The sequence below is a fragment of the Myiozetetes cayanensis genome, unplaced genomic scaffold, assembly GCF_022539395.1.
Source record: "Myiozetetes cayanensis isolate MyiCay16 unplaced genomic scaffold, myiCay2020 scf12, whole genome shotgun sequence".
Lineage (NCBI taxonomy): Eukaryota > Metazoa > Chordata > Aves > Passeriformes > Tyrannidae > Myiozetetes > Myiozetetes cayanensis.
The window spans coordinates 15,982,501-15,999,388 of record NW_026086826.1 but is presented as its reverse complement, the minus strand read 5'-3'; the positions used below and the strand labels follow the sequence as shown (position 1 = coordinate 15,999,388).

Below are 16,888 nucleotides of genomic sequence, written 5' to 3'. Positions count from 1 at the left end.
TTTCTCTCCTTCTCTTTCCCTTTTAATGAATGAAGTAAAAAAACCTGGAAAGTTCAGCTCTCATTAAGGAGCACCTGCCCTCGGAACAGATTATATTTCGAGCTGCACTGGACAAGGACTTATTGGAAGATAAATGGAAGTCAATACTAGGCTTTTTTAAAGTAAACAATAAATAGACTTTTCTCTTCCCTGTACAAATAGCCTCTTCTCTACACCACCTTCTTGGTGCTGAAAGACAGAAGGAAGGAAAGGTTATCTGAGTTACTCCTCTGTCTAATGATAATTAAAACTAATAGATCCCCAAGGATGCTGATGGAATGCAATGTATTTGGAACATGCCAAAGTGACTCCAGATATTTCCATTGTTTGAGTAAAGTATGTGGGTCTGGTCCTTACCTGCAGAGTAGATTAAGTAGTTCTTTGCCCGTAGCTCAGCCATAGGATCTGCCTGTTCCCTCTCCCTGTCCTCTAGCTTAGCACAGGGGTCTCAGCACTGGGTCTTCTCTGCTGGACCCTACACTACAGTGATGGCTGTAGCCAAGTGGAAAATGTTGGGCTAGGCAACTGGAGCAACTCCAGCAACCCGGCTGCCCTAGAGAGAATGCAACATCTGGGCAGCTGTGGGCTCCTCTCTGTCCCCCTCCCTCTGTAGTGCCAGGAAGGGCTCCCTGCCTTGGTGGTACCCACCTGGCTTCAAACCCATCTGCTGCAGCCCCTTGTGTGGGAGCAGGCAGTAGTCCTGCTGCCCTGGCTTCTTGCATCCTCCAGGCTGAGGGCTCTGCGCTGCACTGTGGAGGCATCCAAAATGGGAGGATGGGTAGCACCACCCATCTTAGCCTGAGTAGAAATGGATGATACCATAGCTGTAGGAAATGGGTAAGTCAGCATTGCAGTCCTTAATTATTGAATGTCTGGAGCAGAGATGTAAGATGGTCTTAAATATCTTAATGTTAAAGAAAAATAAGTTTGAAAGGTGTTTGTATTTGTTTTCTAGCACTTGCTCTTGAATTTGGCTCGTGACCACACGGACTTGCTGTTCAGTGGGACTGCCATCCTGAGGATTGAGGTGATCAAGTAGATCTGGGGGCCAGAGCTGCTTCAGGAAAATGCTGAATCCTCCAATGTCTGCAGCATGATGCCGGAGTTGCAGCGGTGAGGCTGTCAGGGCTCTAGTCTGCACACAAAGAGGGAAGACTGAGGTTGTCAAAGAGCGGGTAGCAAAACGTCACAGTGGGCAATGGCTTCACCCCCTCTCTCTGGGGTGGCAGGATGCACATGGAGGGCTGTTACCTATGGAGGTTTTCACCTTTTTCATGGTTTTTGTGGGGACTGCTGGATCAGCCCATGCTGATGTGCTAGTTGGTGGTTCCTGATGAGAAGCCAGTGGTGTGATGGGCTATCGAGGGCCGCCACTTCAGTTCAGCATGAAAGCAGTGAGCTGGAGCAAAGGTCCTGCTCTGCCAAGCCTGGCCTGTTTGCCATTGAAATCCCTGCTAGCAATTTTTCCTTTAATGATCTTTATGACAGGCAGAGAAAGCACCATTGTTTGCTTAGTTTGCTTTAAAAATAGTTTTCTAAATTTGCAAGCGACAGTTCAATGCGTGTCTGAAACCCAGTGCCCCAGGGTGTATGGGAGCACCAGTAACCGCAAACATGGCACGAGCTTGTGGGGACATGGGAAATGGCAGCACTAGGGATACTAATGTGATTAAGTCGTGTACAACTCAATTAGTTTCCCTTTTCCTCCCATGGAAGGTGGCAGGCCTGGCTGGTTGCTTGCTGGTGGATGAAGACATCACATTCAAGGTCACACTGAGTGCACGGTGGCACTGAAGCCACGCAGTTCCAGTTTGACCCTGGCCACGCGGGGCCACTCTGGCAGAGCTGGGAGCAGAGGACAAGCAGCCCCTCAGGTCTCCATCCTGCATGGAAAGGTAAGTCTTGGCAGGCAGCATCCTTCTGCCAGGTAAGGACAGTGCTTAAAATGCTGGAATTTGTCTAGAGAGGGCTTTTCATACCGAGGCTTAACCCAGAAGGGCAACAACGCTGAAGCTAAGTGGGGAGAATGCTTTGCCTGTGTTAGTGCACAGATTGAGCGTGGATAGCCAGCGCAGCTAAAGCCCTTATACTCTCTTGTGTAAGACAGAAAGAAAGCTGAATCTCTTTTCTAGCATCAAAGACATCAGAACAGAGTATTACTCATTTAACTGAAACACCTGGCTGAAGTGACAGGACCAGGAATTGAAACATCCACAATATCTCTGTGCCTGTGACAGGCACCATGTTTTCATGTAGAGGTTTGGAATTTGTATGTGTCCCAAATGCAGAAGGTAATAAGCATCAACATATGCATCAACAGGGGAAAGAGAAAACTCATTTTGGGGGAAGGAGATCCCAGGGAACATGAGAAGCTGCAGCCAAGGTCCCTGTGACCAAAATAGATTGTTTTCACCAGAAACATTTGGAAATTAGTATCTTTTTCCTACAGTTAGGGAAAGACTAAACTTGACCTTCCTTTCTTAAGAGGACACCCATGAATATATATTTCATTCAAAAACTGCAGACTGGTTCTCCACTGAGCCTACCTCATTCTGTGCCCTGGGTGACTGTGCTTTGTGGCTTGGGGGGGATGAGATTTGTGCAGTTATTTGGGAAGAAACATATGCTCTGTTACATGGTAGGAGATCCGGTAACCAAATGGCAACCTAATTTCTGTCTGTAGGTAAGATAAAACTGGATTCTGGCAGTTCTGACACATAAAAGGAAAGCATTTAGGAAAGAAGGCATTTTGTACCTTTTTTTGGTTTTTTGTTTTTTTAAAGTAGAATTCTCTTCTGACCTAATACTTGCAGCCTAAAATCACTGTGTCAGAGATCCATCTTTCCCTGTTTTGATGGTAAAATGTAACATGTCCTTCCCTACTTCATTAATTTGTGTTTTGTGTGCATCTAGCTAACTATGCAACCCCTAGGCTTTTGACTGTATGTTACACCATTTACTATTATAACAACTTAGCCAACAGCAAAAAAATCCTTGAAATGAGACCAAGATACTTCTGAATATCTGCATCAGATATCTGAGTCTTGGCGCTAGCTCTGTAAAAGGTGGGGATTTAAACATAACAAAACAAACCCCATGAAAATTATCCAATCCATGAAAAATATGCAGCCTCAGCAACACAGAATCACAGCAGGTACACTCTATCGGTGCAGAAGTGATTGCAAGCCCTGTCTTGGGGTGCACTCTAACAAAAGGGTTAATGCCTGGGAGGCACCCACGCGCAGTAGCCCCTCGCCAAGGTCAATGGGAGCCCTGCCTGCTGAGCTCATTCAGGATCAAGCTCTGTTTTTCCATGATGTTTAACACAATCGGGTAATCTGATGGTTTCTTTGCACTCTGTAGCTCTAAAAATATTGCTTTTCTGCAAATGACCTCATCTATTTCATTATGAAATATAAAATCATCGAGAAATTACTTATGCAATCTTTTCTATCCTTTTTTTTGTGGGAGGCAGGAAGAGAAAGATAGGAAATTGCTTTTAAATAATGCTTTGTACTTAAAAGCTAATCTGATATTGTGAGTTTACCCTTTTCCTAAAGCTAGGCATATTCTCTAACATTTTACAGTGGTAAATATGTAGACCTACCACTTACCCAGTAACAAGCAAGCATATTTGCTGCAGATTGGAAAAAATAAAAACAAACTAATGTATATTTTTCAACTTCCTGGTCCTTTAACCTTTCTTAAGAAAAGACTCTGGGGACATAATTGAAGGAAAGTGTTTTTCTTTAGCAGATGGATTGCTTTCCTCTGATAATATTTTAGTTATGCCAATAAAATGAAGGGTACCCAGAAAACCATGAAACTGCCAGCAGTTGTTAGTGTACGACTATTACCAAGGCAGAAATGAGGCCAGAGCGGTGATAAATGTGCACATCTCTCCCTCCATCAGCTGAGGAATGACCTGGATACACTTTACATCTGAGCACCAAGTGGGCCAACATTTTTCACAGCAGCACTTAATAGTGGACATTAACTTAGCCCTCTCCAAAAGGGCTGACCCGGAGGCTACCCTCTGTGGTTCTCCAAACTGTAATCACTTCTGCAGTCTGTAATTTTATCAAATCGCATGCACCTTTTCCAGCCACTTATTGGCCAATTAAGTCAAGTTCTCACTGAGGGGGTCCAGCTGGCTTCAAGTTATCTTAGATGAATTGATTGAAGACATTCTGCAATCTATGAACCCAGTTTAATGATCTAGGTGATAATACTTGTAATTCTTCTCAGTCAAGGGAATTTGCTGCAGCTGTTGTCTGCAAATCCGTGTTCTGATACAGTGAAGTACCAGAAGAGCGTTAATCCACCCTTGGAGTTTATAGTGATGGCTGCATTGTGAAATGGGAAATTTAACATTCACACAGCATTACCAGGCAGAGACAATTTTTTTGTTGATGTGTTTTTTATTTTATTCTATTGTGAGTGTTAAAGAGGTTACATGGAAGAATACATTATTGATAATACTTAAAATTGGAAACTGTACAGCAGTATGAAACAGCCTACTAAAATATTGCATAAAATGTTTGAGCTGGAAAATGAGGTTCGCCTCAGAGCATGAACATACCATTTTTAAAATTCAGAGGTGGAGCAGAGCTCCAGAAATAAAGACACTGGGCCAGATAAGTTCCCTAAGACATTCCAACTATCTAGAGTCAGTTTTGCTATTCCAGAGTTACGCTGGTATAAATGAGACAATAATCTGTCCCTCTTTTTAAAACTGATAAATCTTTTATGAAAGACATAAATAAATACAGGGAACAGGTGCTACTTTCAGCCATGCCAGAATAAATCAGGAGTAACCTCACACTTACATGGTGCACACTGATGAAGAATCTGCCTCTGAGACTGGAGTCCTTCCCTTCCCCAGATTCAGAGCCCTTGAAGTGCTAATGAAGGAGTACCATACTTTGACGCAGGCCTGGAGTGTATCTCCAAGACCTGCAGTTGCCTGCATGAGGACCTATGAAAACAAAGAAATACTCATACTTGCTTGCTTCAGTGGCATGTGTCTCTTTTTCGAGCCCGAGGAATGCTAATTCCTTCCCTATGAAACAAATAATGTAACTAACACTAGGTAATATTTCTCACGTTGAAAATTCAAAATACTTAGTAATGAAATACCCTATAGTGCATCTCTGAAGTTTCTGTTTGTGAAAGGGGATGGCTGGGGTTTGATTTCTCTGCAAAAGCAGCAGCTGCTGTATTAATTTATGCTGTGCTGCAGACACCCATTCGCTTCTCAGTCACAGGGACTTCCCTCCCGCACGGCATGATTGAGCTCAGCTCTGCCAACGCCTACCTTGCTGAGAAGCTCTGCTGTGTTTGAAGAGATTTCTTTTTTTTTTTTTTTTTACCTGTAGGATGCTGGGAAAAATCACTTTTTTATGGGATGTTTTTTCAGAGAGTTATGCATGTTTCCAGCCCCATCCAGCCCTACCTGTGCTTGCATCTGCCAAACCTGCCATCAGAGATCTCCCAGTTGTCATGGCCAGAGGACTGTGCTGGACAAGAAAGCCCTTCTCCCCATCACAGCCTCAATCTACCCACGTGTGAGTTCAATGGGGCTTCTCTTTTTTCTGTGGACTTGGATCAAGCTGTGTTGGCAAACCCAAGTCTGTCAGTCAACTCACTACATGTATTTCAAGCATAAGTCTTTGGGGATTTGAAAAGTGTTGTAAAAATGATACAAAATTAGGATCTTCTCTTTAGAGAATTTGGCTGGATGAAGGAGCCACAGATTGAAGAAATGGAGCTACTTTGCCTACATGTGCTGCTATAGCAGCTGGGGAAAGCTGTGCTACCTCTGGCAGGTCAGTTTTCTAGTGGCAAGGCAGGGATCATGGCATGAACTTCTGCAGAGCTCTGGGTACCTGCAAGCTCAGGACATTTGGTGTCAACATCAGTGTAGGTAGGTTGGACTGAAACCCTGTGGATTCAGAGGCTGTAGTTGCGTTCCTCCCCCACCCCTGGGGAAGATGGATGCATGGCGAAATCCCCAGGCAGCCCTTGCCCATGGCCCTCTCTTCCCAGAGATGCTGTAGCCATCAATCCAGAGTAGGGATGTCTCCGTGCCATGGGCTGTGCTGGCTGGGTACCACACATCGCTTTCCAGGGGATTTGGGGAGAAGGGGGCCAGACATGTGCTTTGCCATTTATGAAATTAGTGAGCCGTAATTTCATACGTGCATGCAGTAGGAAACATCTTTGATGCTAACCATAGAAAATAACTCTGAAATTAACTGCACCAAGGGCATGCTCCTGCCTGACTGGGTTGATCTGCACAGAGCTGTGCCTTGGTGTCGCGTTGGCCATGCTTCAGTGGACGCACATTGTGCTTGCCCTGCTGTTGTTGCTCAGAAGGGAGAATGGGGCCAGGGATCTCTCCCCGTAGCGGGGCTTAGATTAAAGTGTATATGACTAAGGAAGCTTGGTATGGCCATAGAGAACATCTTGTTCCCTATATTTAGCCATAGGCAATGTCAAGTACTATATGTTATATGAGTGCTTTTCTCCAGTCCTGTAGGCCTTGTTTTAGAGGTTGACTGTGTGAATCAAAGGGCTTAGTTTTAAAATAACAGTCCTACAAAAAACAAAACAAACAAAAAACCCACAAACAAACAAACAAAAAAAACACAACAAAACTTGATTTTTCATCTTTGCCACCCAGAACAGCAACACCCAAATTAGAGGGCTGCCTTGCCTCAGACAGAATTCAAGAGCTCTGCTCTTGCAGCCCTGCAGCCTCTCCTGCCAGGGCCAGGCACTGTTGTGGCAGCAGCCCCGGTGCAGTGTTACATTTTTACCGTGGACGCACTAAAAGGAGGGGTTAATTAGCATGGCTGCCTTTGAGCCTCTGCTTGAGAGGGAAGAGAGAGTTTAGTCAGTAACACTAGCCAGCTTCCAAACACTTTATGGATTTTGGCAAGAGGCATCACAGTCATAACATTTGAATATTAGCACTTTATAGCTCTGCCACACTAACAACTGCTAATTAGGCAGCTTGGACATGGCTGAGTGCTGCCTTGAACCTTGTGTAGTAATTTACACCTATGCACCACCACAGCTCTAATATGGGAACATTTTACACCCAGTTCACATGTACGGAGACGATTAGCAGCGGCAAAGCCAGCAGAAAGCCTGATATTGGATTCCTCTTGCGTTCCCCCTTCTCCTTTACAGCACTTAATTTTCCTTTCCTGGAACACCCAGAGGTAGAGTGTGGGAAAATCCTGGGCTGCCAACTCATCCACCACAGCATCTTTGGGCAACTTGCTGTGATAAGCCACAGGATAGAATATATTTCAGCAGAGCACAACCACTTTTAACTGGCCCAGGGAAGTCATCCCCCAAATAACCTCCCATAGGTTTATTAAGATCTAGAGATGTGTTTTCTTCCTGTGCAAATATATTAGTATTTCTGTTGGCCAAACAAAGCAAAGTTAAAATGTTTGATATTTTATACTTGAGTGTTGTTTACTCCAGTTTTCATTGTGCTCTGCCTTTTGTGTACATGGACTTAGAAAACCCCTATCTATGATTAGCAGTGTTAAATTCTGTTGCCTCCCTTCTCCTTGCCCCATTCCTTTTACTAATACTAGGGCAATAATGTCTGCTCCTCATACAGCTATCTGCACTTAAAAATACCAGCACTCCAATACTCTTCTGCAGCTGTGTAGTTTGAGGTGTGATAAATTAGTGGTGAGTGTGGGTCTCCTGCCTCAGAGGTGACTTGAGTCCCTGTTGCTCACTGAGGCTCCTGTCCCTGCTGGAGTTAGCCATCAGCTGAGCCACCCCTCTTACTGATGTAAGTACCCTTGGCATCGCATTTCTAATGAGCATCATGTTTATGATGTCCCCACTATAGACCTTCTCCTGCTGAGGCAAGCTGATGTCTCATGGAAGAGCTCCTCCTCATCTGCTCCTCTTCCCTGGCTCACAGGTAAATGCTGGGTTTTATGAACCTCCTTGCTCAGCTCCTCACCACGCTTGTTTCTGAGCTGGTGGGAGCCATTTCCTAGGCTGGATTACATCACTAGGAGCAGAAGTAATTTCCCATGGTCCCTGGGGAATAGGAGTACCCTGGAGATCTGGACAGTGGCTGCTCCCTGGTTTCCAGTGCAAAGGAAGTTGATTCACCAGAATCAAACATGTATTTCTTCTTTTTAAATAATATAATTTTTTAGTTTCTTTTAAAAGAAAGCAGCTGGGGCATTATATAAACAGATTAAAAATAAGGGGTCAGTCTGATGGATATTTCTCTGGGAAAAGTCCAAGATGCTTATATCATTATTTCTTGGACTACTTTAAAATCAAATATGTCTTTCTCATATGATAAACTGTCCTCGCTGCTGGTAGGAATAGACCTGGATTACATTTGTAATGATAGGTAGGAGAAACTGTGGGTTTGTTTTAGTTTAGTTTTTTTTTTTTTTTAATTTCCTAATTATTTTTATATTACTAATTGCTAAGATCCTGAGCCCTGGGTGCTTAATTCAAGATGTCTACAAATGGCCACAGAACAAAGCAGGACTCTGAATTTCTGGAGGGTTTAGACTTAGGTACATAGCATGGCTTGGGAATTTGGGCTTTTTCTGACAGTCTGTGTTGAAACTCTTTAATATAAAAAAAGTTAGCAATGAAAGCTTACAATCAAATAAACAACAAAAGGGCAGAACTGTATTTCACCCTCTGTAATTTGATCTATAAGAAATGTAAATCACTCATCCAGAAGAGAGAGATTTTCAATTAGTCCTCTTTTCTTAAACATGCAAATCCCCCAGCCATGTTTAGCAGCACAGTTTTGCCCTAACCCTGCAGAGAATTCCCAAGCAACCTTTAATAGACGGCCATGCCTTCAGGCTTGTCCACTTATGTTTTCTCTCCTGCCTGGGCACAAGATAGATTATGCATATTATTATTCATAAGTGCCACCTATTGAAAGCATAACCACAGGCACGTTTGCAAATGGTGGGCTTGCCCCAGCTGTCCCCACTCATGCGAAACATTCCTGCTCTCCAACGGACCCCTCCAAACCATCCCCTCAAAATCGGTGACATTTTATTGCCAGACATCCTGGCATGAAGAAGGACTTGCAAAATGACCCATGGACTTTAAAGGCAGCTAAAATTGAGGGGACTATTACCCATTTTCTTCCTGCAGAGGTTCTTCCAGCTGATGCTTTTGTTGCCTCTCCCTGACCCCTGAGGCTAGTGCTGCCTTGTAGGGCACTGGGGAGAAGGCTCTAGCCCAAGGTGCCAGGAATCATCGAAGGCAGTGATATGATATAAAATATGTGTTCCTCATTAAGGAATGGAATTTTTGTGACTGATACAAGAAACAATAGTTAGTACGGAAGAACTGAGAAGTAAATAGGTGGGAGTCTCATGTGACTGGATGTTATTTGATCATTTTTAGATAAAGTGTAAATATAACTGCTTTTCTGTTCACAGTATGTAGTTTCAGAAAAAATATAGATTTTTTTACTCTGCTGTTGCATATTACACCATTTTCCAGAGAATTTGAGTGTGTTGAGAACTGTTGAGAACGGGTTTTTCTCTTCCTCAAACATACTAGATACAAGTAATTTTAAGTTTGCCATGAAAATTATTTTCAAAAAATATATAATTATTAATTAGGAATATAATTTAAATAAATGTTTTGAATGCTAGTGGCTAGAATTAAGCATAGCCCTATGATTCTACAAAAGGTCAATTGTGATTCTAATTACTCTTATGTAAACTGGATAATGCTTGCACTGCAGTTATAATTAATATATATGCCTTATTGCCAGCTTACTGCATTTTTTATCATTAGAATCTGGACAGCGTTATTATGTCTGGACAGTCTGAACGAATATGTAAATGGATGTGAACCTCTTTGGGCTGATTTTCTGTTACACCAGTTTTATGATGATGTAACAGCATTAGCTCAAACTGCTCTGCACTGAGATAAATCTGTGGCATGAGAGTGGGGCAGAGCAGTTGTATGTTCAGTGATGGGAAGTACTGCAACAGTAGAGCCGGATGGATGGCAAGGAGATATAACAGACCTAGAAATACAGTTGCAATGTCTTCCTTCCTTGGAAAACTCTTGCTGATCTCCAGGGGGAACACAGCAGTCAGGAAATGTCTTCTAGGGGGTTTTCTTCTCCCTCCATGGAAAGGCATGGTGGGAAGTGCTTTCCCTGCCTGTGGATGGAGCTGAGCTCTGTGACAAGATGTGCAGCTGCTTCTTTATTCTGTAAAGAGCTCTAATTTTTGGCTTCCAGAGAGCAGTGAAGCCTGAGAAAGTGTTACTTGAGCACTGTTACATGTGCCCAAGCACAGCTCCACTGGGCAGCGACAGTGGGCAGGACACTGGGCAGGAGCCCCACTGCTCGACTGCCCCTGCCTTCCTGCACTGCCCTGGAACCCATGGGCACAGTTATGACTGGAGCCCTGGGCATTTCTGTTCTCAGGTACCAGCTAAAGAGTAGAGGCAGAATAAAACCTTTGTACCCTGACATACTTTTTCAACATCCTTTCGCTTTCTTTTCCCTGTGGAGGATGCAGGATGCTGATCTCTGTCTCTGAGTAGGTCCTGAGCTGGGCTCTGTGTTGGCCTGTTCCTGTCCCACACCCAGCACTGATTGGGATGCAGCCAGCGACTACCAGACACTGCCTAGGATGGGCATGGGCTTGGACAAGGGATCCTCACACCACCTTGGAGATCAGGTACCTGCTGAAAAACCTACAGAAGGGTGTTAAAGCCTGACAGAGGTGTGTTTTCCCCCCATGCTAGGGGTGGCACTGGATGGAAAAGTTAGCCTAGGGTGGTGGAAGCAATGACAGCTGAAGTACCCCTAAACTGGGAAAAGCCAGGGCCACAGAGGCACTCTGGGCTCATGCTGAGGGTTGGATATTGCATGCAGGTTTTCAGCATGCTCAATGGGGAATTTTTAAAGGTAAAATGTAAGGGGATGGTGCCAAAGATGCACCTTTATCCCCCAGATAGCTTGCCTCTCTGTTGGAGAAGACTTTGCCCATACCCCTGGCTGCCACTAAAGCTTGCAGAAAGTATGAGCATACCTGTTTCCCACACAGATGTGGGACACCCCAGAACGTGCACAAGGCACCTGTGCTGCTGGCCTTGGCAGAGGAGAGAAAACTGGGAAGGAGAGCTCAATACCTCCGCTTGCAGCTGTGTGCTTGTGTGGTAGAGGTAAGCACAGGAAAAACAAATGTCTCAATTTCAAACATGCTTGACATGCCACTCTCTCACCACTGGGACCAGGGTTGCTTTGCCCTCCCTCTGCTCAGTTGAGCAGGGAAGGGACAGTGGTGCTGCTCTGGGCTGGGGACTCCCGGGGGCCCAAGGAGACATTTTGTTCTTGGGAGAAAGTGGGTGCTATGGCTCCTTCTCTCAGACTTTCTACCAGAGATGGGTTAGAAATGGAGGTCAGATCTCCAGAGCTGCCTGGGGAAATAATTCTGGAACTGCATCTCTGTTACCTCTCTGACCAGAGGCAGGAGAGACACATTCAGAGAGTTATGCAAACCTGTGGGAAACCCAAATTCTTTGTTTTTAAAACCCTTCCAAGGCCCTCTTCAGCCCATGATGCTAGCCTTGGACACAAATGTCTTGGATGCCTGGATCTGCCTTGGAACACCCTCTGGGTGCTTTTAACATAAAAACTCCTGCCTCTGTGGCCCTGACCCTCCTTAACAGCCTTGCCATCTCTCTCTGTGGCAACAGTGGCAACGCATCATCTCCTCTCAGATATCACTGGAGAACATTGCTTAACCTCTGTGCATCTCCCTTCCTCCCTTCACCATTATTACCCTGTGCTGTAATTACATTCATGGTTGTGGGAAGCGTTGGAGCATGGCTTTCCTGGGAGGCAGGATGCGAGTGTCTGCTGCATGGGATAATAGGCTCCAGCTCTGGCCTGGGAAGTTGGTGCTGGGGTGAGAGGAGAGTGTGCACCTCTGAGCCCGCTCACTCCTTGGCCCCTCCACCAAGCCTGCTGACAAGGGACAAGGGTGCCAATTAGTGTCAGTTGCACGGGTAGCCAATGATGGGGACACCTGTGCGCCCAGGCCACGAGGCCAGCGCCTCGCCAGCACCGCCTCAGCACAGCTGTCAGATAGGGATGGCTCTGCCACGGCTGACCTGTACCCCTTCAGAGCCGGTGATTTAAGAGGTGAAAGACATAAGGTGCCATTACCCATCCCCAGCAGGGCACAGCAGCTGAAATGGCTTTGGAGCCCACAGCTGCAGCATGGGGACTGGGTTTGTCCTGCTGCTGGGAAATGCTTGTTGGTAAAGATGCAGTGCTTTATCACCCTCTGTGACACTGTGTTACTTTACAGTGCTGTGGTTTACAGTATGTTTATAAGGCTAGATTAGTCTCCATCCATCTCCTACCTTCTAACGTGCAACGGCTGCTCATTGCTACATTTGTCTTTGTGAACGAGAAGAGTGATAACTCTTCACTCAAGTAAAGATAAATATTGCAGAGAATCACCTGTCATTTGTGGGTGTGTATCATGCAGTGTTTAGTGTGAGCAGATGAACTGTATACATGCTTGCGATGCACAAAGGTTTTATAAATGTGTGCATGTGTGTGTCTAATATTGACTCACCCAAACGTACACAAGATAGCTTGTATGTTGGGCAAATGCTCACTGTGCACCTCTCTGTAGGAAAGCTGTACTCATATGCGTACACTCGCATAAATATTGTCAGGAAAAAAAACCCAAGTCACTATAGATAGCATCATGGAAAATTAGAGATGAAGCTGAGAATGGACAGCATTAATAACCCAGGCTGTTATGTCACCAGTCAAGTAAGATGTCTTATGAAGAGGAAAAAAGAGCACGTGGAAATCTTTAAGTAACATACACAAGTGTCATAGGCACCCACAGACAAGAGCACGTGCATTTAAAAGGGTGAGTGTGTGTGTTTGTGCGGGTGTGTTTTATGCATCTGAACACAAAGCCAGCACATATTTGTGTTAGGTTGAGATGCTGGCATTAAGATGATTATATGACTCTATTAGCAGGGTGTTATGGCTCCAATTTCACTTAACATCTGAGTTCACATTAAAATATGCCCTTGGCCTGACAAGGCATTATTAACTTGCATTTAATAAAAATAAAATATTACATTTAAAAAAATTGAAAGCTGACAAATTTGATTTAAATGAATACTGAACTCCAGGCAAATGTGTTGCTTGAACTCTGCCTGCTGTACTGGAGCTGACAGGAAGCATTAAAGTAATCCTGAGTGGTCAATATGTGATTAAATATCACATGTCAAGCTTAGCAGGAATGTTCCTTCCAAATAAAATTATATTGTTAAAAATAAGTGACAAATTCTAAGCAGCTCCTTCAAATTCATAAAGATATGTGAGAGAATGGAAGCTTGTAATAAACTGGGATGTCTGCAGGAGACAGAGAATATACTGTCTCATGCACAGAGCCATATAGAGCATCTACAGGTAATCAGATAAAAATGATTACACATATTTGAAGCAATAAATTTTCTTTGCATTTGCCATAGAAAATAAAGAGGAGAGACATGCTACATTTTCACAGCATGTTTTCATCTGAAAGCTTTTGCTGTCATGCTGTTCTGTCTAAAGGGATTATTTATTTATAGACACTCAAGAATCTATATATGTACATACATGCATAGACATATATACACATGCTAAAGCCATCGTCAGCAGTATTTAGAGTGAGAAAATTAGAACTAAGTTAGATTTTAAAGGAAATAATTGTAACATTAATAATGAAATGCCCACCCTACCCCATCATTAGATGTTTGGGAACACTAATGCTTCATGGCTATCATCTGTTACAGATTCCAGCTGGGAGAACATGCTTAAACATGACCAACTTTCATCATGTGTTTGATGGAAGACAGACATAGATGTCATTGCTCCCCACTTGCTTCAGCAGGATCAATCCAGGATTACCAGAGTGCAATAACGACAGTGTCCAGCAGTCTATTTAGATTAGGCATAGCCGTAAAATATCAGAATCTACAGCCTCAGATAAATGACTTGATATGCCTAGGTCAAGAGGTTACCAAAGCCAGGTGAGAACTGAGACCTATTTATCACTGTCTGAGCTCAAATTAAGTTTTAAATATTGTCAGAAATGAAAAACTGCTGCCAGATGGTGTCAAGTTAATTCATCTCACTGTAGTCAGAAACTGTCCTTTAGTTCCATCATGGTGCCTCCTATCCTGAATTAGAGGGGTGCCTGTCAGAGAACCTCCTTTAGCAGGGAAGAGGGGCTCTACTCAGCCCTTGCTTCCTGCTTACAAGGTGGATTTGTTGCATTTCTGTGGCGTGTGGCTACAGGAGATCTGTACCACACATAAAGGTCTGAGACACAGACCTTCTTACAAAGCAGCAGACGTTAGGTGGTGAGATCTGAGGCCTCTTTAGCTCCTACTTGATTAAGAAACTGCTATTCTACCCACCTGGTCCAGGCAATGGGATTTGCTGGTTTGTAGAAAGAGGCATTTGGGGATGAAGACTTTGACTCTGGTGTGTTAGTGCAAAGGACCATGGAGATCTCCCATACATTGCACAGGGCTGGCACAACTGGCCTGCTCTTTTTCTCTGGTCCTGTTTCCATTTCAGGGCTGTAAGAAGCATGCCACCCTGCCTATCCCTGTCGTCCCCTGGACAAAGGTTAGGATATGTTTTAGTTTACAGTGTTCAAGGGAACACAAAATGACATCCATCAATTTTATGCTTCTTCTCTCTCCCTCGCCCATCTGCTCTTCTTCCCGAGCCCTGCCTTCAGCTCTGGCTTCAAGCACAGTGCTGGAGCCCTCCAGCAGCAGGGAGTCTCCCGAGGCAGTGAGAAGAGGGGGTCCCTGGATCAGGGCTTCCTCCACTCTGATGTGCATTTACGCTGGCTGCCTTGGATCTCACTGCAAGCTGGGTTACAGCCCCCAGCCCTTTGGTGCAGACAGGGGAGATGAGGACCCTGTGAACAAAGGTCCAGCTGGTGGGAAGTAGCAACCAGCAGCACAGGAGGCCTCTATGCCAGGCCTCTCCCCAGCAGACCTGGCAGCCTGGTGCCAAGGTGCCTGAGAACTCTGATTTCTATGGCTATCACATACTGCTCTGTGGGTTTTGGCATGCCTGAGTAAGGGCATTGTATGTTTGGAGTGATCACTCACCACCAAACCACAGGACCTCACATTCCCTTGTCCCCAGAAACCTTGTCTCCATCTTTTTTCCTGGTTGTATGAATAGAGGAAAATACAGGACTTCTCTAAAGTTCAACAGAGCTAGAAGGCTCCTTTCTCAGAGACTGTGGGAAGATAGCATCTTGTGGTAACAGTAAAACCAGAAGAGCGGAGTGAGAGATGCTCAGAGCTGTGCTGTGCTCTTTGCAAGGAGTGCTTTGAGTTGGAAACTGGTTGTGTGTTATTGCAGTAGCAAGGGCATTGTTGTTTGAACAGGGGAAGAAACCAAAGCCTAAGGATGGTTAATCTTTTTGTGAGAAGTTGCCTTTTGGGCTGGCTTGTTTCTGTGCTAGCACTGGAAATGGTATTTCACTGGAGTAGGAGAATATAGTGTGGTTTTTCTGCCTTGCATTACTGAAATAGGGTCAGAGCTTGACAGATGTATGTGTACCATGGTTTTACTATCTCCATACCTCCTCCCCATGTGGGAAAAATACCATTCTCATTTCCAGTATTTGATTTCCTGTGGGGTGCAGGAGCTGAAGCTGCAGAGGGGTCTCTGGGCAGACCCAGCTTACAGAAAAGTGGGCTGGGACCATGGTGAGGGCCTGCCTGGGCAGCCAGGGTGAGATGTTTGGCTGTGCATCCTCCTGCCTTCACACCTCTCCTGAAAAGGAGAAAGACTTTGTCATAAGGACAAGTGCTGCTGCAGCCAGGGAGTGAGAGCGTGTCCATTTGGGATGCAGATGAGACAGTTCCCAGCAATCAGAAGGATGGGGTAAAGTGGGACACACTAGCAACAAGCAAATTATCAAGCCTGTAAGCGTAAAGATTGCAAATGTCTCCTGGTTTCTTAAATTATTATTTTTGGCAGGGTTGCATATGTTCTCTGTGCTCATTCCATGAATCCAGCTGATTATTATTCCAATCACCAGAGGAAGAGAGAGTCACATTAATTTGTAGTAATTAATAGCACTGATGCATTTGACAGCGCATGTTAACAAGCCTCTTTGATTGTTTGGATCTCTAACTGCGGCCCTTCTTGTTTGCATCTCCTCCGAGGAATTCATAATATCAAAGCTTAACGGTATCTGATACTTGTCAAAATGCAATTTATAAAAGTTTAATTCTTTTATTGATTTAGTTTGGTTTTGATGCCTGCAGAGTCAGCTCCCTTGACAGAACTTAGCGGATTCAAATGCTTGTCACCAGCTCGGCCTCCTTTTTGCAGGGAACAATTGCCATAGGCCAAGCCAACAGGCATGGTTTAATTGCCATTAATTAAAAGCATAAATCTCTTTTTTCTTCAGTTGCTCTGCTCTTAAAGGGGGCTGCATCTCTCTCTCTTTTCCTGTGTTTGTCAGAACACCTTCTGGCAAGTAAAGTTAACCCATTCCGTCTTCCCAAGCACTTTCTGGAATAATCTTTTGAAGCATAACTCTTATGATCTGATGTGAAATGCATGCGGTTCGGTGATATTTAACAAACTGGATTTCTTCTTTATTGCAGTATAATGAGGTCAAATGAATCCCTCCATGGGTTGTATACATGCTTAAATGGTTTCTGCATCAAATTCTTTTTGACAGCAAATAAAACAGCAGCCAAACAAAACATCAGCTACTTAAAATTGGCCGGAAAA

The 16,888-nt window shown here is 44.4% G+C and overlaps 1 protein-coding gene across 18 annotated transcripts in view; it reads left to right on the top strand.

Annotated features, from left to right (window-relative positions):
- LOC126635764 (uncharacterized) overlaps positions 1 to 16,888 on the top strand; it is a 59,743-nt gene that overhangs the window by 36,854 nt on the left and 6,001 nt on the right. For 9 of the 18 annotated variants that reach the window (XR_007627791.1, XR_007627787.1, XR_007627783.1 and 6 more), the window contains 4 exons: positions 36 to 1,934; positions 7,922 to 7,996; positions 10,601 to 10,769; positions 11,139 to 11,256. Coding sequence is in view for 8 of the 18 variants with exons in the window: in XM_050307283.1 (XP_050163240.1) it covers positions 5,447 to 5,606; positions 7,922 to 7,996; positions 10,633 to 10,769; positions 11,139 to 11,256 (490 nt within the window). In the remaining 10 variants the exon portion in view is untranslated. Of the gene's footprint in view, positions 1 to 35; positions 1,935 to 5,435; positions 5,607 to 5,766; positions 5,868 to 6,980; positions 7,997 to 10,600; positions 10,770 to 11,138; positions 11,257 to 16,888 lie in introns of those variants that run through there. The other 9 variants (XM_050307279.1, XM_050307281.1, XM_050307282.1 and 6 more) reach the window with 7 other exon arrangements.